General features: G+C 42.5%; 1 protein-coding gene across 1 annotated transcript; it reads left to right on the forward strand.

Moving 5' to 3' along the window:
- Window positions 1-1,135: 1,135 nt before the first annotated feature.
- On the forward strand, window positions 1,136-26,201 carry col2a1a (collagen, type II, alpha 1a). The gene is made up of 53 exons (XM_071894551.2): window positions 1,136-1,408; window positions 5,330-5,346; window positions 5,527-5,559; window positions 6,311-6,343; window positions 6,563-6,616; window positions 7,419-7,520; window positions 8,244-8,321; window positions 8,726-8,770; window positions 8,977-9,030; window positions 9,505-9,558; window positions 10,157-10,210; window positions 10,340-10,393; window positions 10,498-10,551; window positions 10,767-10,811; window positions 10,934-10,987; window positions 11,162-11,206; window positions 11,356-11,409; window positions 12,259-12,357; window positions 12,498-12,542; window positions 12,656-12,754; window positions 12,910-12,963; window positions 13,101-13,208; window positions 13,306-13,359; window positions 13,517-13,615; window positions 13,856-13,909; window positions 14,439-14,537; window positions 14,786-14,839; window positions 14,949-15,002; window positions 15,200-15,253; window positions 15,668-15,721; window positions 16,602-16,646; window positions 16,877-16,975; window positions 17,281-17,388; window positions 17,568-17,621; window positions 17,770-17,823; window positions 18,006-18,059; window positions 18,837-18,890; window positions 18,998-19,105; window positions 19,308-19,361; window positions 19,777-19,830; window positions 19,964-20,125; window positions 20,432-20,539; window positions 21,146-21,253; window positions 21,605-21,658; window positions 21,856-21,963; window positions 22,083-22,136; window positions 22,281-22,388; window positions 22,494-22,547; window positions 23,208-23,315; window positions 23,465-23,753; window positions 23,945-24,132; window positions 24,319-24,561; window positions 24,708-26,201. Exons 1-53 carry the CDS (start codon window positions 1,315-1,317, stop codon window positions 24,852-24,854), a joined length of 4,266 nt encoding a protein of 1,421 aa, XP_071750652.1. The 5' UTR covers window positions 1,136-1,314; the 3' UTR covers window positions 24,855-26,201.
- Window positions 26,202-26,459: the final 258 nt, after the last annotated feature.

Genomic DNA, 26,459 nt, shown 5'->3' on the forward strand with positions numbered 1-26,459 from the left:
AACACCTGAGAACCTTTTATTAGTTCAAACGTAATTCATTTTCCAGGTAGGCTGTAGTAGCTAATTTGAGATGAATCTTTATCGGGGCATTGTTAGGTTAATTATTAGGTCTGGCATACTGTATGACTGGCAGCTTAGTAGACAAACCAGGTAGAAGAATATGTTTCTTCCTTTTTCATCAATTCATTTAAAACACATTTAGTTTAATTGAGCATTTAAAACACATATTAATTGTATGTCTTTTATCATTATCATATCAAGTTGCTGTTGTGAATTGGTGAATGGCAACTCTAATATTCTGTGCAGTGCATTTTCATTAATTCAATATTTTTTTTTATAGTTACTGCAGTTATTTAAGTAATTTTGTAAGGTTCCCATTTAATATCATAATGTCCCCCCTTATACAGTCCCAATACCAGTTTGGGACAGTCTGGCCTGTAAATCTTGTCCCAAAGGCCAGGAATGGGGGCTTCCATGGATTTTTAGGAATGGATCTTAGAAGTTGACAATTATAATCCACACCGTTTCGATCTGTCCAAGAAGACAATACTGTAGTTGGTCCTTAATATTCCATAATTAGTTTCCAGTTGTTCAAGTGGTAGGCTAATAATAATTTACTTTACTCGAAATCCAAGATAGTTTTAGTCTAGCCTATATATTGACAACACGACATAGACATAAATGTCTTGATATTGCGTTCGTAGACTAACCCACTAGAGAATTATGAATTTATATAGTTTACTGTAACATTGATAACGGCCCTAAAATATTTAGATTGTACTCTGAACGATAGCAGCAATCCAATTTATTGAATTCCCTCTGCTTTGAGATTTACTGACACATTTTGCAGGCGGTCGAGTGAGAGAAAGTCCTGTGCTCCGCTGGTGCTAACTCGACATTTAATGTGAAAGTGAAGGTGCATCTCTTGGGCAGGCCGGGCCAAGCGGGTCAAGGGAGGAAGGAGAGAGAGAAAAAAGAAAAACCCCAGGGAGAATAGATGCTGATGGGCGGAGGGGAGGGAGATAAGGTTCGGGTTTCAGCTCGACTGGGGGTCTGGGGGAAGGACTGGTATTTTGGAATATACGAAGATCCATAGAAGGCACCGTGGACATAAAACCGCGGTTCTTGCCCTGACGCCGTGGGTGCAGAGTGCCGGCTGGGGCCCCGCGTTGGATTCCACTTAGATTTTGGAAGGGTTTGACTGCATGGTGCCATCGTAGTCTCTGGGAAACACACACTTACACACCACTGAGAGCCAGGTCTGCTCCGTCCCGTCATTTCTCACCCGAGCTCCTGCATGTCTAATATTTAGACATGTTCAGCTTTGTGGATTCAAGGACTGTTCTGCTACTTGTAGCATCCCAAGTTGTTTTACTATCCGTGGTCAGATGTCAGGAAGAGGACGACCGTAAGTTATGCATTTTTGTCTTGATTTTGTCTTTTTTTTATTTGCAAAATGTGGATTGTTGCGCTGATGACATTATCAACTTTTTTTTATCCACCCCAAACTTCTCTACCTGCTAAATACCTACCTGATATTTCAGAAGAATCAAATCAAATGCCACTGGTATGATGTGAAATGTGAAGAGAGTGGATTCACAATGAGGAGCGCACCTCAAAGTTAGGCTACCTGTTGGGATGCCTTCTTTTGATGACTTTATCCAGTTAGAATGCATGCATTTTTCTTATTCACAATGCTAATGTGCAGGAATTCTGAATATCTTATTGTTTGGGTGAATACTTGAAGGTATCAGTGGTCTTTACAGTGAGACAGTACCTTTCTCTCTGGAGGATAGGTGAGGCTGTCAAGGCACATCTGTGTGGGATGGAGGACCAGGTGAACAAGCCTCCATTTGTCCCCCACCTGGGTCCTACTGCTCAACATCTTTCTCTCTGTGTTTCCTCTTAACTGCAGTGCCAGTTTGCCACTGCACATCTGCTTGATAGAGTTCATTAGCAAGCAGCCAGCACCGTTTAAATATATCCTTGCATGCTTTATTTGCCAATTTTTAGAGGACACTGGTCCTGTGGGTCGACATTATAACACATTCAGCATTTTCTGAGAGTAACAGGTTTCCGTTTGTTGGAGCTATTTCAAATGTGGGCTTTACTGCTAATGAATGACATCTAGGGTAAACCTTGGCTGGAATAGACTTTGGGGTTTTCATGATGTGAAGTGGCAGGGTCAGACGGTGCTTGACCCCAGACTAGCAGGCTCAAAGGGGAGCAGGAAGGGAGTGGCAGTCAGTAAGTCCATAAAGCAGAGGAGAGGCTGCACAGCAGGGAGACAAGAGATGATGGAGATACAGTATAATTCTGTTTGTAGGGAGATGGACTTTAACATTTGCTGCTCCACATTCCCTGTTATATCAAGCAGAGTTTCTATGAACTTTTAACACCTTCCTCTCTTGCAGTATTCATTAATTTTAGCAATGCATTATCCCACAAATGAAAATCGATAGTGGAGTAGAATGCAACTAATTGCAAGGAGCCAAACCCGCCTCATTTGTGAACATAAATTAAACAGAATAGTCTTCTAACAGGTATGTGCTAAGAATCGCTTTCACATAACTGCTCAAAAGCAAATAGTAGCATTTAGTCGACCCAACCTTAAGCTGTATACATAAAACAAACCACCCATTCTTAATTCTCCAATGTGTTTGAACTGGCGCTTGACACAGCTATGAGATCCAGATGGAGAAATTTAGAAGGACCCCCTGTTTACTTAAGGCAGCAGCTTGTCAATTGGGCTCAGTCTCCCCGTGAGAGAGGCTCATTCATGTGAGCTGCGCTGGTCACCAGAGAGCAGAGCAGGCCTGCAGGTTAAATATACTCTGCCCACGACGTGAAATACCTCGACCAGGACTTCAGACCTCACTGCTAAATGTAGCCTTTGTTGATTTAACACTTTACGCTGCTATAGCTTACAATTCTCCATATGATGATTTGGAATGAAAGCCTTTTCCTGCCTGCTTCTTCAGTTACAGTGCAGAACTGACCCTTGTAAAATGTAGTTGTGCATTACAGCTACTGTTTTGTACCATTTTGTCAGTGTATTTTTAGGTGCCCAGTTAAAACCTTGAATCAACATCTCTGCTAGAACAAGGCCTCTTTATCCATATTCAGGCCTTCAGCTAAAATACAGACCAAAGGTCAACATTGCGCGTGTTTGTCTCATTATTTCAGCCTTCATGAGAGAAAAATATGAATGCTAAATATGCTTGCTGTCTCATATAGAAAAAGAAAGTGGCACACTCAGTGCTCATATGCTGTGTTCCTGTGTTATGTCGGTTTTTGACTGTGAACTATGATACTTTGCACTACTGTGTCTGTGGTGTTCAGAGCCTTCATTTGACGGAGGATAACTTTTATCTTTCTGCTTCTTCCTCCCACTTCCCTCCCCTTCACTCACTTCTAACCCTGCCCTACTTCAATAACCAACCCCCCCTCCATCTCGCCCCCCACATTGTTGTGACTCCCCCCACTTCCTCACCTGCCCCTTCTCCCCCCACATCCTCTCTGTACTCGCACCTCCCAACCTCTCCTAAAAATAACTTTATCTTTTCTTTATAACACCTGCTGCACCAACCCACAACACTGTGTGAATTCCAATACTTCTTTATATCTAACCCTCCCTTGCACCTACCTTTCCGCCTTCCCACTGCTCCTATTCCTGTCCGTCTGCCATGCCCCCCCCCCCCCCCCCCCGCCCCCTGCTGGTCGCCACAGAGGAGGCAGGCGGCTGCATCCAAGATGGACAGCATTATAATGATAAGGATGTGTGGAAGCCGGAGCCGTGTCGCATCTGTGTGTGCGACAGCGGAGCGGTTCTGTGCGATGAGATAATCTGCGAGGAGATCAAAGAGTGTGCCAACCCCTTCATCCCATCTGGAGAGTGCTGCCCCATCTGCCCTGCTGATGCCAGTGCCCCCATTGGTTGTAATTTATTTATTCACGTACCCATAAATAAATTACTCTTTACCCTGCCTTTATCTCACTTCTGGCTAACACTTTGAATAGGGAACTATAGTAGCTGAGGGTCATAATATTTTGCCTGAGTTGGGCTCCTGTAGTCTGATGTCATCCATTCTAGTCTATATCAACAATTCAGCTACTGTAATACATTTATTCAAGTATTACATGATGTTCCCTATTCCAAAGTGTTTCTGTGCTTGTTCTGGATGGAGACCAGATAAGCAACATTATCAGGACTATCTCTCTCCCTATGGAAGTTATTGTCATGTGGAGTTTGATGGATCCTGAGATGTCTTGTCTGGTTCTCACCTGAACCAGCGGAGATGCTTCTGCTTATTTCTACTAGTGACTGAGATGAAGCCTATTATCTCTGTTGCCTGGATTATTCTGAGCTCTCAATCACTGACTGATTTCACCTTCCACAAAATGAAAGTGTCTTGAGGTGAGATCACTCAGAGATTGGCTGAAGTCCACCCAACTTTTTACTTGTAAGGCTTCATATCAGCACTAGATAGACAAACCTGCCAACTGTTCCAGGCCTTGTGAAGAGCCGCTGTATTCCTGCGGTGTATTCAGAAGCGCCTGGTCCACATTTGACTTGACACATGACATGGGAGACATGATTTAACAATTATGTAAGCAAATAGATACCAAGCTGTCAAAGAGAGAATATTTACAGGTATGTTGTCTATATGAATATGAGTAATTCCATCAGAAAACACAAGTAGATCAAAATGTTTTTGCTGACGTCACACTTCCTGCTCAGTAATGGATCGTCCAGGCTGTTAGAGATAGAATATGTTTAAGCTCATTTCAACATAATTTAGTCTCACAAATTTGTAATAAACAATCTTTCATAACCACGTAGTATATACAGTTTCCAAAAGAGCATTCTATTATTGGATGCCATGCTTTATTAGATAAGATATGATTTGTATTGCCCGTTGGACAGCAGCCATTGCCATGGCTGTCAGAACTAGCTGTGCCTTTATAGTGATTGGATCCAAACACTTTCTGATTTGTGCAGCTTATTGTTAACATGATTACTTGTTACTTCTGTCATTTTCATCTCCATGTCTATGCTTGCTTCTGCTTCATCGCTGTAAGAAACACATCATACTATTAAATCCAATCTGGATGGGTGCCTTGCTTTTGGGTTTGGTGAATGGTATTTGATCAGTGAATGATATTTGATCAATGAATGGTATTTGATCAGTGAATGGTGTTTGGCGTCATTAGATGTCGTTGCTGGTCTCAGTTCCTGACCACGAGAGACTGGACTTCAAAGCGGAAGTTTGCCAATTTTAATGTTGTTGTTCTTTCTTTTCCCTCATCCATCCATCTGCAACATCAGAGTCGATTGGTGCTAAGGTGAGGCAATGGGTTGTGGGAAAACACTGATATCCGCCCACACACAGAACAGATAGCAATGAACACGATATAATTATAAACAAATGAGCATGCTTTTGTTGTAAAATCTAGAGAATTCATTTTGTTTATTTCTGAAGGCAGTGTTTCAGGCTCATGTTGTTCCTTTCTTGTATCAATCAGGGCCAGAAAGGCGAACCAGGAGAGATTGCAGATGTAAGTATGGATCCTCAGTAATGCTCCATAGTGAATTAATGCTTCAAATACTCTCAACTGCTGCATCCAAACTCATTTTTGGACTGAGGGTGAATCAACTGAGTTTGTTGCTTGTTTTGTTCCTATCCTTTTTATTTGAAATAATTGAGCACATCTTTCTGTTTTGGGGCCTTAACAATCTTGCTGTTGAAAACAAAGTGTACAGACATTTTTACAGCCATCTAGACTTAGAGCTGTCCACAAAGGCTGGAAGGGCACACAACCTTTCATGTTATTGATTACCCCACTTTTATCTCTCTTTTTAAATTTTCCCCTGAAGAATCATCTAATCTCTAGAGTGGCAACTTCTCTTGCTGATAAGTGATTAGCTACAGTGTTTTTTGTTGGATTTCCACTGACAAAGGGGACAAAACCTCACATTCCTTGGACATAATGAACCCAATAAAATCCTCTTAGATCCTCTCAGCAACTTTCCTGCAAGTGCACATGGCAAGTGAACAAAGTCTGCCATGGAGGTTAAGAGGGGGTGATGTTTTGACCAAAACCTGTCCTGTCAAATGGCATCCTCATCATGTTGTGTTTTTGGCTTCATGTCCAGCGCCAACAATGTTGGAATGTTCTTGTTCTGAATCTTAGCGGTTCAGAGACTGGCACAACCTGACACAGCATGAAAGATTTGTCTTGTAATTAAGATTATTTTATCCCAACAAGCACAGAAAATTGAGAAAAGCCTTCTTTTTCCTTTGTACAGGTTGTAGGACCAAAAGGACCACCAGGCCCTATGGTAAATATTACAGTCTTTTCATTCATTTTAGGGAGCTCATTAAGAAAATACATGCAAAATATAGCCTAAAATATTAATATTTCTTATCTGTATTCTTTACTTATCTAAGCAATGTTTAATGATGCAGTTTCTTGGTGTACTATACAATGCATCTTGTCCTGAAAAGCAGTTTTAGCAATACTGTGAATCCTGCTGACACAAATATCTTTGTCTCTGCAGGGCCCCCCAGGAGAGCAGGGAACACGCGGAGAGGCTGGCGCTAAGGGTGATAAGGTAAGAAACAACACATTTTGTGACCAAACAAAAACTCCTGCAATCTGCTCAGTGGGCGATACAGAAGAATTAATTAATTGTCTGTATGAGATCTCATTCTTTTCTATTAATGCTCAGCTAAATACTTGGCCAGCAAACACAGGTTCTGATGATTATTATAAATGAACTGTTACAGCGTTCTGTATGTGAGCAAGTGCTTGAATGTCCAACTCTGCCCGTCATGGAACAAATATCAGACTGACCTCTTCCATAAACATTGCTGTTTTGAATGGCATGAAGCAAGAAATGATCAAATCAAAATCAAAGAAGACAGTTTAACCTACTAGTTTAGGACTTGAACAGAATGGTTCAAAGGAACAAGTATGAAGCCTATAGCATTAAATTAATGCTGAGGTCTTAATAGTTACAAAGAGACAAGGAAGGATGTCCACACACTGAATATAAGCTCCCAAAAATTATTTGGGAGCTTATATTCAGTGTGCAGACATCTGTACTGTAGTTGCTGATTTTGTCCTGCACCTGTACCCAACTTGGGTTGAATGTGCACTCCATTCCACATTTTCTACGAGGTCTTAATAGTTAACATTAACCTGAATCACACATACAGCAGATGGGTGAAGCAGGACAGGTGCAGTTGTAGCTACAGCCAAGTTTTGAACTTTACCTTAAACTCATCTCAGATCACTATGAAGTCTGTTATGCTATTGTTTCTTTAATTCTCCCAGTGACAGGTGACTTACTGGATATGGTAAGATGATTAATTAACAGTTCAATTTGTTTGTCGCTTCCTCTTTTTCCCTAGGGAAATCCTGGACCAAGAGGCAGAGATGGTGAGCCTGGCACCCCAGGAAACCCCGGCCCCCCTGGACCACCCGGACCCAACGGCCCACCAGGGCTTGGAGGGGTGAGTCTGAGGACACTGGTGTAACACAAGACATAAACCACAATTTACCAAGTCTGTCTTTCCTCCTGGGAATTAACTCCCAACTCCACAGCATTACCCTCATTACTCTCAATGATTGGCAAAATAAATAAAACAGGTGTATAAAATCTATAGGAATGTCAAGACAAATCCTTCTGCTAGGCCATGATTAGTATCTTTTCCATTATTAAATCTCTTATTTTCTCCATTTGCATTAGTACACAATGAAGGGGAAAGATCATTTTCTTTTTATTAAGTCCATTCTGAATCTTCCCTTTCCATTTGGACTTTATAATGTGGCTAGATCCTTACAGGGAAACACCTCAAAATGAGTCCACAAAATGATTTTTTAATGGCACTTTTCACACAGTAACAAAAAGAAAGAAAGAAACAAACAAGCAGTTGAGCACACTATAGATCTACTGTCCCAAAGAGACTATCTTCAATATATGCTTTCTCAAAAATATCTTGGCTGATGGTGAAAAAAATAATTGGTGCTTTATTTTATTAGGAAGAGGTGCGCATGTTAGGCAGATTTCTCTACTTTCTTTATTATGGTAGGGAAGCACTGAGTTACCATTTAAACCAGTAATTCAGTTCACATTATTCAGTTGGTATGTAATGCCTCAGTACACAGCTTTGACTTCAGATCAGTTAAACTGGATAAACTGTCTGACAGCCTCTGTCTGTCTCATGTGTTTACAGAACTTTGCTGCTCAGATGGCTGGTGGATTTGATGAGAAGGCTGGAGGCGCTCAGATGGGAGTGATGCAAGGACCAATGGTGAGAACTGTGGACTGTAGGGGAAGACAAACTGATTTACACTACATCTGTCACAGTGCCATGACCTCATTATTGACATTTAGCTTGGCTGAGAGTGACTGCTGAACATAATGATAAAAAATAAACTGAATAAGTTACTGTGCCAAATATAGATTTACAGAGATTGTTGCAACACTGCCGCCTAGTGGCCAATTATTTCTACTCCACAATACTGTGATAGAAATATCATTCACTGAAATCCAAACACTGAATGGAGTCCATGTTACATTTAATATAAACGTCATTGACATTGAATGATGAATGCTTTATTTAAACCACTTATTTGACAATTTTGTCTCATTGCGTGGGAAAAACTAAATGCTAGTTATACTAATTCCTCTGTGTGTCTTGTGTTTCTGTCACAGGGCCCTATGGGTCCCCGCGGCCCCCCCGGCCCTACTGGAGCTCCTGTAAGTAGACACGACACTCATTTAAAATGTCTGTAGACAATAATGTTGACTGATGATTATGATGCTTTGTGATCCTCCACAAGCTCTAAATCATAATGTGATTGGTCATTATGATTGGTTAGCTTATATGGAAATTTGCTGGTATTTGTTTGCATAAATAATAGAATAAATTCCTAATACTTTGCTCTATTCCACCTCTATTCTAGGGCCCACAAGGTTTCCAAGGTAACCCTGGAGAGACTGGAGAGCCTGGTTCTGCTGTAAGTATTAATAGCTATCCCAGAATGCATCTCTTTGTGTTTTATAGATTGCCATTTAGACTGTATACATGGCATTTAATGGCTAAGTTTAGGGTTCACCAACAGCACCTACCTTTATAATGAAAAAATGGCACTTCTTATCATAAGCCTATACCTAAGTTCATTTTGACTTAAAATATTTAGCTTTGATGCTGATACTGCAACTATTCTACAGATCTATTTCTGTTTTAAATTGGTCCAACCTTGTCTGACTTCTCTGACCTGGTGGATGCAGGAGTGCTCAGATGGAAAGTATGGACATAATTGCTGTCAAAACCCACAAATTGCGTATGGTTGCTAAGGAAATAGTTAAACAGATGGACACTGAGATGCTCCTCAGGGTTTTTAGGGTTTTACAGAGGCCTTTCTAATGTCTGTACATGGAGCAAGTGGATAAAGGTCCGTAACGATTTGTCTTCCTTTGTCTGATAACAGGGATCCATGGGACCTCGCGGACCACCTGGACCATCTGGAAAACCAGGAAGTGATGTAAGTGTTGTGGCTTCATCTACAAACTGACATATCAGATACTTTTGGGATGCACCAAATAGTCACATGTCTGAAACACAAGCCCGCAGAAACCCACACACACAAGCACAAATCCCACTGTTAGATGGAGTCCTTTGATCAACAGTAGCAGGTCAGGGTCAAAGGTCAAAGGTCCAAAGTAATACGATTTATATTAACAAACAAATGTAAAGCATTTCCTAAAAACATGTTGACTGCCATTTTATGTTCCAAATAACAACACAACCATATAATTTATTTCCCCCTATTATTTCACACTGGTGTTAGAGTCAGTCTGTGTCTATGTCTCATTCCATCATATTAATAGCCTTTAATAAGCCTCTTCATCTAACAGACTGCCCATTTATTATAAAGTCTGAAATGTGTGCACAGTACAAACACATATGTGCCACCAGGGGGCACTGTCTATCTCCCAACAACATTCATGAAAGTGATGAATACCCCAAAACAGGCTGCATGCACAGCTTCCCACCACAGTACAATACAGTGCAGCTACACCTCATCATGCAGCTGATGATCTGCTGTGTGTTAACAAATGATCATTGCTGTTTGTTTCTAGGGTGAGGCTGGCAAACCTGGAAAATCTGGTGAGCGCGGACCCGCTGGACCTCAGGTGAGCAAACCCATCTGTAAATTATCAATAATTAATCATTTCCATATTTTAATGTATTACCAATACTACTGGTACATGAAATAGTCCTCAAGCCAATGCTTCATTCCCGGATTTGTGCCTTTATTTCAGGGAGCTCGTGGATTCCCTGGAACTCCTGGTCTTCCTGGAATCAAAGGACACAGAGTAAGTGTTTCTCTCATCTCCACACAAATAGCTGCTCATTGATCAGACCTAATAATTGACTGATGTCCTAATGAGTTTTGTTGTGTTTCTCTGTCTCTTTGTAGGGTCACCCTGGTCTGGATGGAGCCAAGGGAGAGAATGGCGCTGCAGGAGCCAAAGTAAGACCATCGCATCGCCTGTCAATCATATTCTCTTCTACATTTTCATATGTTTAGTGCTAATGTAACTGTCTGCTCCAAGCTTCAGTCCATAGGTCTCTTCCACAGACTCCAGATTTCCATTGTTTAGTCAATATGCATAGCCATTAACTCAGGTTTAGGTTAAACCATTTTTATAACCTGAGACTAACTATTCTGATCTCTCTCCTGTTTAGGGAGAGGGTGGCGCTCCCGGAGAGAACGGTGCCCCTGGACCCATGGTACGTTTTCATAAAACAGTGACAGACTGAGAGATAATTAGGTGCATGAATTAATGTTATATATTTTATCATGAACTGATCGAGTTCTGCCTTCATCTCTGTATTCGTATTTCCTGTCATAGGGCCCACGTGGTCTGCCTGGTGAGAGAGGACGTCCCGGAGCCGCTGGATCTGCTGTGAGTAACGGCCTCATATCTGCTTCAATCAGTTGAACAGTGCTCAGTATTTTCTGTATAGTTTGCTGTACACTGTGTTTTGCAACTTGGAATAGTTTGGACAGTTATAATTTCATGGTCTCTTCACTGTGACTGGTGAACCGGTGGACCCATTCTTGTCTTGTCTGTTCTCAGGGTGCCCGTGGAAATGATGGCTTGCCTGGTCCTGCTGGTCCTCCTGTACGTATCATACTCCCTACATTGCTCCCAATATACTGTTTCACATCAAGCATTTTATATTTCTTTTGAGTGATATTGTCATTGGAAGATAGCACAACCAGAAAGTGATGAGACGTGAACCCTAACCTGGAAACTGTTCCTTCCTACAGGGACCTGTCGGCCCTGCTGGAGCTCCCGGTTTCCCAGGATCCCCAGGAGCCAAGGTTTGCACAATTCAGATTATTCTCCTCTATTTGTTTCCCGCAGCAGACTCTATGTGTTGAAGTAGAGCAAATTCAAGCTGGGTGAGTGTCACTTGGATTTATTGACCACTTGCGGTGCTCAGCATCTTCATGTTCTGCCTCACCATGCAGTGAATTCTTCCTATGGGACTCTCTAAAAGCTGATCCTCTTATAATGACTCACTTTTATCAGCTGTTTCTTTCAGTCTGTATTCACGGAATCACATCACATATGCTGGTGTTGTTAGTAACTTATGTGACAGAAGATTGAAAATGCTTATTTATTTCATTCCATAATATATAACATAACATTTAATAAACATAAACATTTAAAGATTTTTGGAACTATTTTTCATACTGTATTGATCAAAATCAGTAGCATTTTATACAATTTACATCATAATCAGTTTCTCAAGGAAGAAAAAGATTCATAAAGATTTGATTAACTTTCTTGCGATGAGAATTTAAGATTAATTTAGATAAATTTGTCTTGCATTTCAAACAGCTCCATTTTACATTACAAGCATATAAGAACAGACAAATGGTTGCAAAATACATCACTATCTTGCACTCTTATAAGGATCCATTATTGTGCCTTATGGTTCTTGATCCGCTGTATTTTGTCAGTGCTTATGGCAAAACAAAACATTTTGCCATAAGCACTGACGAAATACAACGGTAGCAAACTGTCTGATAACAGTTGTACAGTCACACTTACTGCACTTGGCCTCTAGCCTATCTAGAGTGTGTGTATTAGTTCAGCAGCTTAATGAGATGTAGGATCAATGAGTTTCTCCTTCTGTTAAGCATAAATACCTTGTGTCCTGTCAGGGAGAGGCCGGTCCTACTGGCGCCCGAGGATCAGAGGGAGCACAGGGACCCCGCGGAGAGGGTGGTACCCCAGGATCTCCTGGACCCGCTGGAGCATCTGTGCGTACCTTGGCTCAGTGAAAGCTTAATTCTGAATCTCCATATATATCCATTTTGATTTTCTCATAGGACAGTCCCACTCATTACACTAGCTTTGTTGCTCCACATTAATGTATTTTTTTCTGTCATTGTCCCTATAGGGTAACCCCGGTACTGATGGTATTCCTGGAGCTAAAGGATCTGCTGTAAGTACATTCTCTTAACTTGCAGTCTTGCATTATCTTCTTTTGCTATATAATTAATTTGTATTTGTGTTTTACTTGATTCTCAAGTTCGTCTGTCTCTTTCTCCTCTGAAGGGTGGTCCTGGTATTGCTGGTGCTCCTGGGTTCCCAGGCCCCCGCGGGCCACCTGGACCTCAGGGAGCAACAGGACCTCTTGGGCCCAAGGGACAGTCTGTAAGTCACTGGGGAATCAGCTGAAAATTGTTGTGATTCCAAGTGATTCAGTCAGTGTTAGGGTGATACATGTATTCATATATATATACATATTTGTGATCATATTGTTATGGTTATTTATTGTCATGACCATCATCTCTCTTTTCCTTGCTTAGGGAGACCCTGGTATTCCTGGATTTAAAGGTGAAGCTGGACCCAAGGGAGAACTTGTGAGTTGCTCAGTTGCTACTTGATTTCAGTGATTATAACATAACAAACATGTCTTAACATATTTTCCAAATGGAATTAGACAAAAAAAAAAAAAAGACAAATAGACAAATTATACTTATATCTCTTCATCTTCCAGGGCCCTGCTGGTCCTCAAGGTGCCCCTGGCCCTGCTGGTGAGGAGGGAAAGAGAGGAGCCAGAGGAGAGCCTGGTTCTGCTGGACCACTCGGACCTCCTGGAGAGAGAGTGAGTAATCTGGATGTACAATAATATTGGGAAATAATAACATTATGAATAGATTGTTGTTATTGTATGCACAATCTAATTGTTTGATTGTTTCCAGGGAGCTCCTGGTAACCGTGGTTTCCCCGGTCAAGATGGTCTTGCTGGTGCTAAGGTGGGTCTTCCTTAAAATGGTAGAAGATCAGAACTCATTTCAGCTCATAGACTTCACCAACACATTACTTTACCAGTATATCTACAAGATTCCATCCCTGCCAGTTGTTATGATGTATGATGTATGATGTATGACGTATGATGTATGTCTTCTGCAGGGAGCCCCTGGTGACCGTGGTGTTCCTGGCGCTGCTGGCCCTAAGGGAGGCACTGGAGACCCAGGACGCACAGGAGAGTCTGGTCTCCCTGGAGCCAGAGTGAGTACTGTTCCCCCGCTCATTACCACCCCAGACCCCGGACCCCAGAAAGTGTCGCTCACTTTTAGCCTCTGTAGTGTATAAAAACTCACCAGAGGGATATTTAGTATGATTGCTTTGATTGATTTAAGCATTATGCATAATAATTGTCCTCAGCAGAATTATGTACATTGTCAAGACCATCCTTGACCCTCCTACTTCTTGAATGATGCTGACAGTCTGTATGTGTGGCTGTTATAGGGTCTCACTGGTCGTCCTGGAGACGCTGGTCCCCAAGGCAAAGTTGGACCCTCTGTAAGTACAACTCTAATCCTTAGCTCTTACTTACATTTCAACACTGACATAATACAAGACAATGTTCTGTTTTTATTCATTTCCAAGCAAAAACATTTTCAATGACACTATTCACTAAAGCAGAACTGCAGAGCATAATACAAAATGGCACAGCAACACCAGTAGCATTGCCTATAATTTCATTTAGACTCCATTCACACTGTAGCTTTTTAGAGCCTATCATTTCATTTAGACCCCATTCATGCTGCAGCTTTTTACAGCCTATTCACATGAGAGCAGCACATTCACATGCTTTCCTGCCAGGCACAGAGTCTGAGGTGCAAGCAATGCCAACCAAAGCCACAAGCAGCAATTTAGAGTCAAGAAGAGCAACTACACACCTTTCTTTTTTTTTTTGCATGCTAGCATAATCATAATTTTTGCAGGCAAACACAACATCATGAGCACAGACCTAGTTTCCTCTCCCAATTTGGGGGCTATCTATGGGTTCAGGTGTTGATTTTGGGATTGTGCCTTGTGTCTGTGACAGGGTGCCTCTGGTGAGGACGGTCGCCCCGGCCCACCCGGTCCTCAGGGAGCCCGTGGACAACCAGGAGTGATGGGATTCCCCGGACCAAAGGGAGCCAATGTAAGTGTCTCAGGGTTTTTGACAAGAGTAAAACTTCATAAGTTCGGAAAGGCGGGGGCATCTTCACCATTACACACGGAAATACAACATGTTCGCACAACATAATGAAAACTTGATAATATACAGTAAAATTACATACATGTCTAGATCTATTAAAGTTGCCAAATAGCATTACTGTCTATAGCCATGCAGCACTTGATGCCCAAGAGTCTCTCCACAGACCAACTAACAGGGTTTTTCTTCAACAGGGTGAGCCCGGCAAGGCAGGAGAGAAGGGTCTTTTGGGTCGCACTGGTTTGAGAGTAAGTATATTTTCTCCCTAAAATAAATTCCATTAACCTTTACAAATGAATTCCTTTTTTTCTGTCACACTTCACATTTTAAATGCCTTCCATTGTTCTCTGTGAACAGGGTCTGCCTGGAAAAGATGGTGAGACTGGTGCTGGTGGACCTCCCGGCCCTGCTGTGAGTATTTCATTCATGATTTAGGAGTCTGGGATTACCACACTAAAAGCTATCCTTATTGTACCAGCCATCCAAGGGCAATATAATACAATATAATCATTAACTGTTGTAAGACTTTTGCTTACCTTCAGCTGAGAGTTTACAGGACTCTTAATTTGCCTTCCTGGGTTGATAATCTGTGTTTGGGTCTCTCCTAGGGACCTGTTGGAGAGAGAGGAGAGCAAGGACAGCCTGGACCTTCCGGTTTCCAGGTGAGATTACTTTCCTGTTAAACCCCAGATATATCTGTCCTAAAAAACATCCAATATAGGTCCATAACATCCATAACAACAAAACCCCAAACCTCAAATTCTTTCTGCCAGTGCTCATAACAGAAATCAGTGACAGTGACATCCAGTTTTTCCCAGTCACAAGTGTGTATTTCCATACTGTTACAATATAAGGAGTACTAGATATACTCACATGGTAAACCTATATACATTCAAGCATCAAGGAAACAGAGCAGAAGGAAAGAAATATTTCATCAACATCACTTTGAGCATTATAGAGTGCGTGATGGCCTACCATGCAGAGTTGTTTACTTCTGAAAACATCAGACCTATAAGCAGTGACTCAGTCTGCCTTTAAGGATATCATGTAACTCATCGCTTGTTATTGTTGACCAGGGTCTGCCTGGACCTTCTGGACCCCCAGGAGAGGCAGGAAAGCCTGGTGACCAGGTGAGCATCTACTCTGTCCCGCTTTCACATGTTTTATGCAAACCAATTGCTGGTCAATTGATGGATCTATAGGTTGATCTTTGTTTGCACTTCACATTAAAGGTAATATTCAGATTTTCAAAAAGCATATTCAGTCAAGCATCAGTTGATATATTCAGTCTGGTTTTTGCAGCTAGAAGGCACTTGGAGAGCGTAAACCTCCACCAATGCTTAACAATTCTCCAACTTGCTGTTACACCCAAAGACATCAGACTTATCACGTAAATTTGAAGTTAAATTGATTTGTTGACCCTGCAAACATACTCTTGGGATTTGGAATCAGTCTCTATCTCTGTTAGTTTCGTAGTTACAACAAAAAAACATAATCGGTGATAATTGTTCTTATATGTCCACCGAATTCCATGTTATTAGTGTTGTTAGTAACAGGGGTGAGATGTAACCTCTTTGGCAGGGATGATAATGAATAATGATAATAATGATTGTAAAAGCCCAATCCATGATTGCAGTATGATCCTCTGTTTGAGATGTTGTCGCCCCACTAATGGCTTTGATTATACCATAATTTATTGGATTAAAGTTATTTTCCAGTGTGAAAATTACTGTCTGAGCTGTTGATACAAAGACTGACAGTATGTGATAGATAAAAACAACTTTTACATGTTGTACACTTTTTACAACAGATTTCTTTTCTTTTCTTTTTTTTATTATTATTAAATTGGAAAACTTTTTTTTTTATTGATTCAAAACTTATTTTCCATCTACAAGTCATACTTTTCAAGGACATATGTGAATAGATGGTCTAATAAATTAATTAAAGACTGCACCTTTAATAGATCTCATGTAAAGCCACTGTAGCTAATTGTCTCTTTTCCCTCTGTAGGGTGTTCCTGGAGAGGGTGGAGCTGCTGGTGCTGTTGGACCCAGAGTGAGTTTCCATGTCCAGGGTTCTTCTCTTCATAAGGCCATGCAATGATTTCAAAACACAAATTACTGCACACATATAACATATAACATTTATGTACCATCGTTACCATCTGTATATAATGCCATTTATGGGTCTTTTATACAGCAAGACATTCAATTACTCCAATTACTAGGAATTACTACCAGTTCCTGTTTCTCCTATTCATTCCCTGTGTGTTTGCTCCCTGGTAGGGTGAGCGTGGTTTCCCTGGTGAGAGGGGTGGTGCTGGACCACAGGGTCTTCAGGGACCTCGTGGACTTCCTGGAACTCCTGGAACTGATGGACCCAAGGTGAGTGGACACCTTTTGACAGATTTCGCCTCCATTGGAGTTATTGGTCAACTGTCTTTGTCATGGGCCAATAAGTATCCTCTATACCTGGCTGTACAGCATCTCCTCCACAGGTGTTTAAGTTATTCACCAGGTCCCAAGTGCAGTTTGACAGAACTTGTATACTAGATTTTAGGTTGCAATTCCAGAAGAACATATCATCTCCCACCAAGGCTTTTCTATGCTATCTCATCTCCATAATGCAACCAGTCAGGTTCAGTTAGGCCCACTCGTACTAATCCAGCTGGCTTCTTCCTCTCCACCAGGGAGCCATTGGACCAGCTGGTGCTTCTGGAGCCCAGGGACCGCCCGGCCTGCAGGGTATGCCAGGAGAGAGAGGAGCGGGTGGCATCTCCGGACCCAAGGGAGACAGAGTGAGTAACAGATTCTTCTACAGCTGTAGCAGTGGACTTTCATATCGTCCTCATGGACTCTTTCACAAGTAAAACAGTAGTATATAGTATCTAATATGGTACATTTAAAGGAGCAAATGGCTTGACTCGAGGTCTGTCTGTCTTATGATACACATGCTGACTTCCTCTCTGTCCAACAGGGTGACAACGGAGAGAAGGGACCCGAGGGAGCTCCTGGAAAGGACGGTTCTAGAGTGAGTTCAAAATAGATCCTTATTTCTTGTTCTTTCAATATCGTCAGAGAGTGATGCTACATTGGTTTGCTTCCTCTGATCACTCTTTAACTCTCCCCTCTCCATCTTTTTTCTCTTCTCCCTCCATCTACGCTCTCTTCCTTCTCAGGGTTTGACTGGTCCCATTGGTCCTCCTGGCCCAGCTGGACCCAACGGTGCCAAGGTAAGAAGAACATTGTCACCCTTTTGAGGTTTATAGGGGTAATTTGATGATTTTACTTGTAAGATCATCTGGTGAGTTTGAATATTGGAGCCCATTTTACTTCAAATGACTAGTGTATGTAGTGTACATTCATGCTCTGTGTGTATTTGGTTGGTTTGAGTAACTGTTTCTTTTCCTCCCAGGGTGAGACTGGACCTTCTGGCCCTACTGGTGCTGCCGGTGCTCGTGGTGCTCCTGTAAGTCCCTCCCAGTGTCTATTTCTTGTTATATGCAGACTTTGCCACACTATGCTAACTGATTTGCTGTATAGAACAGTATTCCTCAGCTGGTGTGCATGTCTCAGACTGAGCTCAGGCTTGCCTTCAGATTTTGTTCAAATTTTAAGAGAATGAAGGCAAAATTAAATGAAGGATTCATTTCCTCAAGACAGTTCTACCAATTGACAGAGGATCACACATATTTTCTCACTTTCTGTGATACTTCCAAACAATCAATAACTTGGTGTGTGCCGTGGGCTTTTGTGTCTCTCCAAAGTGTACTGCAGTTCTGAGAAAGTGTGGAGAAACACTGGCATAGAGAGAATCATGTCTTTAATAAACTCTAGTCTAGTCTAATCCATTCTCAAAAATAATAATATACCCTGGATTGAGTGTGATGCCATTGCTCTGAACTTAGGTTTTTTGATTCTGTCTACCAGACAGAGAGATAATAAAAAATCAGTGGGGATCAAACCCTCAACCTCAGGACAGACACTCTAAGAGTTGGTCCAGTGAAAAACAGACTAGTCATTGCTCCAAACCAGTGAAATTGACTAATTTCTCAGTGCTTTGTCATGCAAGCACCTCTCACTGTCCAATTGCAGAGGATCGTAGACATTGTTTCCCTATAACAGGCTTTTCTTTTACTATAGTTATATAACACATAGTTTTGTTTATATAAAGAACATGAATACAATATCTGCAAATCTCAGTCCAAGCTTGTATTGACCTTCAGTGTCTTCTGTCCTCTTGCAGGGCGACCGTGGTGAGAACGGGCCTCCTGGGCCTGCTGGCTTTGCCGGGCCTCCTGTAAGTAAAATCACCACAATACCATTTGTTCCAATGAAGAAAAGATAAAATATTTAATCTGTGGTACTGTTCACTATTGGTCATTACAATTCTCTTTATATATCTAGGGTGCAGATGGTCAGCCTGGTGCCAAGGGAGAGCTTGGTGAGGGTGGACAGAAGGGAGATGCTGGTGCTCCTGGACCTCAGGGACCTTCTGGGGCCCCTGGACCCGTGGTGGGTACTCGACCTCAGCCCAAAACATGTCCTGGAAACATGTTTTTATTTTTTATTTTTAGAGATTCAAAGGCTAAATGACACTAGCCTGAACGCTGGAAACATTTTATACTTTGCTGCACACGTTTCTGAAGTGCTTAAAACACACCCTGGTCTTATATAAACACGATTAATTGTTGTTTGCTGTTTCTTTCTTTTTCAGGGACCCACTGGTGTTAATGGACCTAAAGGAGCCCGCGGTGCTCAGGGAGCTCCTGTAAGCAACTCCTATTTTTTCTTTATCACATGAACAAACTGGCACAGACTACTTAAATTGAACACATGTATAGATTATACAGCAAGACTAGTAGTCAATGGAATCAATGGAGTCTATGGACAGCATAATGTTCGGCAATATTGAATGGCTCACAATGGCTAGATTCTGTTCATTCAAAAAGCCAGATAGGTAATTTCATTAAGTTCAGTTTATTCACATAGAGGGAGAGAAGATGTTTAGACTTAAGGCCAGAACAGTATGAAATAAAATGCATGACTGGTCCTTTCCACATATATTGAGTCCTTTCTAGTAATCTCTTAACATCCTTATAATAGAGTAACAGGTAATAGAGTAATAGGTGGATATATCAGATAGCTTGTGTTTATGTTGACTGAACTCTTACTGTCATTTGTAGGGTGCTACCGGTTTCCCTGGTGCTGCTGGAAGAGTTGGTACTCCTGGCCCCAATGTGAGTATCTAATCATAAACAAAAATCACAACTGGGGAATCTTATTTCTTTAATCAGCACAATATGATCTGTGAGAGTATGTCATGTATTTCTGCTGTTACTCCTACTGAGCTTCTCTCTCTTTCCATCGCAGGGTAATCCTGGTGCTTCTGGCCCTGCTGGTCCTTCTGGTAAAGACGGTCCTAAGGGTGTTCGTGGTGACACTGGCACCCCAGGCAGACAGGGAGACGCTGGGCTTCGTGGACCTGCTGGCACCCCAGGAGAGAAGGGAGAGCCTGGAGAGGATGGACCCTCTGTGAGTCTGAGTCTCCCACTTTCGATGCACTTCAAGTAACTTTCACTAAGTGGGTGCACATCATCTGTGACACCCATAGACTGTAAAAAAAGACACCTCACTGTCTCAGTCACCTGCTATTCCAGCCTGCTATCCACAAGGGACAAAATAAACTTAAAACTTTGAGGAACATTATGATCATATCATTGTAGAGTTTTATTTATCAATTTATTCCACTAGAACTGTACCTTACTGACATGAGAACGTGGTATCTGCAGCTCAGCAAGAACATTTATCCTAACTCAGTCTTCTCTCTTTCTTCTGTAGGGTCCCGATGGGCCTTCAGGTCCCCAGGGTCTGGCTGGATCTCGTGGTATTGTTGGTCTGCCTGGTCAGCGTGGAGAGAGAGGCTTCCCTGGTCTCCCTGGACCTTCTGTATGTTTATTCATCCAGATATTTGCTGTTCAGTTGTGTGACTATGAAAATTTGCTTGCCTCGGGCCTGGCCCTGTAACACTTTCAAAATCTGTCTGAGGTCTGAAGCCTGGTCACATCTCAGGGTTTTTACAACGTCACACGCTGAGAGATAAAATCCATGAATTTTGCTGAAATAAGAAGAATTATGTGATACAGGCTTTAATCTTAGTGCAAGTTTGCAGGCTAGCTTACTCTTGTCAGTTAGATTTTCAAGATTATCCTCAGGACTGGTGATTCTATTGCAAGCCTTACTGAATCAATACAAAATATTGATTCACTAACATAAGTGTACATTCAGGCACATTTTCACTTTATATTTTCTCTCAGTAGCGAATCCATTGGAAGTCAGAGGATTACTCTGGGCTTTGAATATCACAGGAACCATTGACAACTGATGAAAGTCAAACAGTGTCCTCTGGTCCTCTGCTGTATACAAACATCTACTATCTACTACACACTGAGATAAAGCCAACTGCCTGTATTATGCATTCTACTAGACCAGTGTGTAAAATCTACTGTTCCTGCCTCAGTGTGACTCTGATGCAACATTTTCCTTCATGATCAGGGAGAGCCTGGTAAGCAGGGAGCTACCGGTGGTGGCGGTGACCGTGGACCCCCTGGACCTGTGGGACCCCCTGGACTGACTGGACCTGCTGGAGAGCTTGGTAGAGAGGTCAGAACTAAACAACAATAACATTTTCAACAACATACAGCACACAAAAACATCAATTAACACAAAAAGCGTCATAATCTGTAAACCATAAATAATGGGAGAGCATCAGGAGCACATCTAGTGTTTCATGGTTGTACAAACAGTGATCATATCTACACTATTAGAAATACAATGATCATATTTACAATATGGGAAATAAGTCATTTACCTTTATTATTTCATCCTGATCATTCTACATTAAACTGGCAATCAAACAAACAAATGACAAACAACAAAGAACCACCCACTATGTACATTGCTCTCTCATTATTGCATGTCATTTAATCAAAAAATGATGCTTCTGTGTTTCAGGGCAACCCTGGATCAGATGGACCCCCTGGTAGGGATGGAGCTCTTGGAGTCAAGGTGAGAGACAGCTTGACTTAAAAATCTGGATCCAGTTCAGCCAATCACCACTGTTCAAAAGTACAAAAGCCTATTGGATCTGCTGTTTTGCAGCAACTGCTTCATTAAGAAGAGAGTTTTGTGGATGTTGTTGTGATAACTGGACAACCATGGTTGAATGCTGTTATCCTGAGTCATGACCATGTGCCCTCCTACAGGGAGAGCGTGGTAACACTGGTCCTGCTGGGGCCCCTGGAGCTCCTGGCTCCACCGGTGCCCCCGGTCCCGTCGGTCCCCTCGGCAAGCAGGGAGACAGAGGAGAGTCTGTGAGTAACACAACACACAGAGCATGTTGCCAGGGGAAAAGTGTTTTTAGCGTTGTGCACTGATTCATACATTTAATGTTAATGTAATGGAGCACTGAAACTGTTCTTTCTTCCTTCAGGGTGCTCAAGGACCTGCTGGACCCTCAGGACCAGCTGGCGCTAGAGGAATGGCTGTGAGTACCATCAGCTCTAACTGCTAATATATTGTTAAGTTTCATTAGGTTCTTATATGCTTTGATTTGGGCCATTAAATATACTACACATATGCAGCCATGTGTTTTGGTGCACTATTAATACATCACACACCTTTATTTCAGGGACCCCAAGGACCACGTGGAGACAAGGGAGAGGGTGGCGAGGCAGGAGAGAGGGGACAGAAGGGTCACCGTGGTTTCACTGGTCTGCAGGGTCTTCCTGGACCTCCTGTAAGTGATCCAGTAGTTCATCCCTGCCGTAAAACCTTTCACCCTGCTGTATCTTTGCATGGCCTGTATGTTCTACCATCTAATCTGTTGTATTTGTCCAAACAGGGTTCCGCTGGAGATTCTGGAGCTTCTGGACCTTCCGGACCAAGTGGCTCCAAGGTGAGAAAACTGGGTAAAAGGGAAGAATGATGGAAAAGAAAAACTCTTATTATATTCCTTCCTACAGATAGGACAGTCTGCTTTAACATCCAAGTTATATGTGATGGTAATGAAGGGCGCAGGTTAGTCTCTTTGTAATTCTCCAGTCACCTAACAAAGTACGGGACAGAAAAGGCGATGTGCTTTAATTACCCACCGCTGTGATAAGATGGACAGCTAAGGATTTTTGTAATTACTCTCCGCGATAGTGGAGGAAGACAGACGGGAGAGACCATTATTTGTAAAACCACTCCTGCTGAGATCAGAAATGGACTGCAATATCAATTTGAGATTAGCTAAGCACTGTGCACGATAACGGAAATGATGGGAAATGTCACCACACGAATAATCTTTATGCATAACAAGGTAAAACAGTCTGGAGGTGATAGGGGTAATAGAAGAAGACTGCTGCCGCATTTGCACTGCGTTATCAGATGAATTGATGTTTTCAGAGCCAGCATGCATACAGCACAATCATTCAAAGTGACCGATATTATGGTTGTACAATTTGCACAAAAAAAACACAATTTCAGTGTGTTTCAGGTGAACTATCTCATACAGCTCTACTAAGACATGTTATCCACTGGATTTTACTTTGATTAACACTCACTGTCTCTGTAGGGACCTCCTGGACCAGTCGGACCTGCTGGCAAAGATGGATCAAACGGACAGCCTGGCCCCATTGGACCTCCCGGACCTCGTGGACGCTCTGGAGAGTCTGGTCCTGCTGTGAGTAACATGCAGCAGCCTTAGAGAAACAAAATCTGAGAGTACTGTACACGTGACATACGGCGGTTGAATAACCACCACAGGCCTATATATTATTTCACTCCTGTCTTGATACCCCTGATCCATTCCTTGTTTTCTCCCACCTTCAGGGTCCTCCTGGTAACCCCGGACCCCCTGGTCCTCCCGGTCCTCCTGGCCCCGGCATCGACATGTCTGCCTTCGCCGGCTTGTCTCAGCCTGAGAAGTCCCCTGATCCTCTCAGGTACATGAGGGCCGATGAGGCCTCCAGCTCCCTGAGGCAGCACGATGTTGAGGTGGACGCCACACTCAAGTCCATCAACAACCAGATCGAGAACATTCGCAGCCCCGACGGCACCCAGAAGAACCCCGCCCGCAGCTGCAGAGACCTTAAACTGTGCCACCCTGAGTGGAAGAGCGGTAAGCAGGGGTAGTGGGCAAAAGATGCAGGGGAAGAGAGTTTGGGGTAGATTTTGTATTAATACATTTACATTTTAGGCATTTGGTTGACATTCAGAGTGACTTACTTTGAGTTATACACTACCACAGACAAGGAAAACGTGTGTTATGCATCACTATGAATCTAACCCACTCCTCTCTCATCTCTCCAGGTGACTACTGGGTTGATCCCAACATTGGCAGCACAGCTGATGCCATCAAGGCCTTCTGTAACATGGAGACTGGAGAGACCTGCGTCTACCCAAGCATAGCCAAGGTGCCAAAGAAGAACTGGTGGTCCAGCAAGAGCAAGGACCGCAAGCACGTCTGGTTCGGAGAGACCATGAACGGAGGATTCCACGTGAGTCCACTTATATGATTTCCCTCCTGATAACATCTCTCTTTCTGTCTCAAATTCTTGATCAGTCCGTCATGTTAAGACTGAGATGTAGAATTCTCTCACTTCTGCACATTGGCCAAATGATTTTGCTTTACATGAAAACAGTTGGTAATGATTAACACCCCAACCTGCTGTCTGGCCCTACAGTTCAGCTACGCTCAGGACGGCCCTGCCGCCAACGCTGCCAGTGTCCAGCTGACCTTCTTGAGGCTCCTGTCCACGGAAGCGTCTCAGAACATCACTTACCACTGCAAGAACAGCGTTGCCTACATGGACCAGGCCACAGGCAACCTGAAGAAGGCTCTGCTGCTGCAGGGCTCCAACGATGTGGAGATCCGCGCAGAGGGCAACAGCCGCTTCACATATGGCGTGTTGGAGGATGGCTGCAAGGTGAGGACTAACGGCTGCAAGATGGAGCATGATGTGTTCAGCTAGGGAATATTGAACAAATGTAGAGTGCAAACTGTCTCTTTAGCTTTATATGTGACTGTTGATAAGACTGTTGGTTAACACATTTCTCTACTCTCTCAAAACAGAAACATACAGGCCAGTGGGGCAAGACCGTCTTTGAGTACAAAACACAGAAGACCTCCCGTCTGCCCATCGTGGACATTGCTCCCATGGACATCGGAGGAGCGGATCAGGAGTTTGGAGTGGACGTAGGCGCAGTCTGCTTCTTGTAAAGTGGAATATCACAACGGCCCGAAAAAAAAAAACATGAAATAAAATAACTCAACCATGAAACATTACACACACTTCCACAATAAAGAAGACAGGAAATTATAAAAGAAAATTGATACTTTTTCTCTCACAAAGAAGTGCTCTCCAAGTTGTACTCCCTGGATGTTAGCACTGAAGGGCACCGGCAATATCTGTACATCACACCAGCATTCCCTGTCAACCCGCTTCCTGAGATCCAGTCATGTTTCCCATGGCCCACTGTTGACGGGAATGAGTCAGAGCCAGGAGGAAGAGGGACCAAGCGAACAAGTGATGGAGAACAGAAACATGACTCGATGTCACTTATTTATTGTCTAACCTAAATGGGCAGAGTTGAGGTAGGACTGGCCGGGTTTACTATGCAAGTAAGACAAGCCCCTTCCACTACAGAACAGCAACACAAGCCTCTGCCCCAGTCCTACTCCACCTCCCTCCCTGTTTCCCTCCTGACCCACAAATACGGCATTTTGAATCAATGTAGACCAAAAGAATATTCTCAGTTAGTAAAATCAAATCCAGGTGCTCCAGACTTGTCCATCGTGAGCAGGAGCAAAACTTTTACTGTGTATTATAAATCCTTGGTTCTATTGTTGTAAAAGTCTGTGTTTATAAACAACCAGATGGTTTTATATATATTTCCACATTATGTGTGTACATGTGTCTATATGCACACCAACACTTTTTGGAAAGTGAGGTTTCATTTGGGATGTATGTTTCATTGTCCTGTACCCCTTGACTGCCCATCAGAAGAAGGCGTTTTTACCCAGTTATCATCCAAAATTGTGACAAATTTGAGGGAAATTTGTTTTGCTTTTATTGTAGCCATCCTGATTGTTTAAAGCTACCTCACGCTGAAAAACAAAGTGAAAATGTTGACCTTAAATCTGAGCTGACCAAAAATTAGCTTTCAGGTGGATCTGGGGCTGAACGGCCATCTTTGCTTTGGGTTGCTCTCTCTTCAGAAGGTGCTATGAGTTCTGTAATTCTAAGTCTTCGCCATTGTTCCCCAAACGCCCCCAATTCCCACTAGCCTCACACCACACACACACTCCACCCTGGAGGACAGGTGCAGTAGGGTAAGACAGGGGAGATAGGGGCTACTGGGAGGCCTCCTCTGGAGTCCAGACCCCAAAGGTGAACCGCTGGACTCCGAGGAAAGCCGCTCAAAACAACCAGGGTGGGTTGTCTCTGTGTGTGTGAGGGTGTGTATATTTTTTTTTTTTATTATTAATTTTATTATGATCATTTTTGTTTTGTTTATTTTGTTACACTTTTAATTGATGTAAATTGGAAATAAAAGGAAAAACGAATTAACAATGAAGTTGATTTTTAATTGAGCTTTTGAATAAAAACAGAAATGGCGTGGGGATGTATTCTCTTCTTTCTACAGAACCTTTCATGTGTACTTTAATGTTTTTTTTTGTCATAGTTGTATTTCTTGAGAGGTCAGTTACTCTTGAATGTGAGTGCTTAGTCTGTGTGTGTGTGTGTGTGTGTGTGTGTGCGCGTGTGTGTGCATGTTTGAGACTGTGATGCAAGTGTGTATTTTAATATGAGAGAATCTCATA

Source organism: Centroberyx gerrardi, chromosome 14 (assembly GCF_048128805.1).
Source record: "Centroberyx gerrardi isolate f3 chromosome 14, fCenGer3.hap1.cur.20231027, whole genome shotgun sequence".
NCBI classification, from domain to species: domain Eukaryota; kingdom Metazoa; phylum Chordata; class Actinopteri; order Beryciformes; family Berycidae; genus Centroberyx; species Centroberyx gerrardi.

What these genes read in the sequence shown, in the direction of transcription:
- col2a1a (XM_071894551.2), top strand. Translation starts at nt 1,315, where the DNA reads ATGTTCAGCTTTGTGGATTCAAGGACTGTTCTGCTACTTGTAGCATCC. An exon ending in TTGGTACTCCTGGCCCCAAT is followed by an intron (nt 19,831 to 19,963) that starts GTGAGTATCTAA and finishes TTTCCATCGCAG; the next exon opens with GGTAATCCTGGTGCTTCTGG. An exon ending in CCACCCTGAGTGGAAGAGCG is followed by an intron (nt 23,754 to 23,944) that starts GTAAGCAGGGGT and finishes TCATCTCTCCAG; the next exon opens with GTGACTACTGGGTTGATCCC.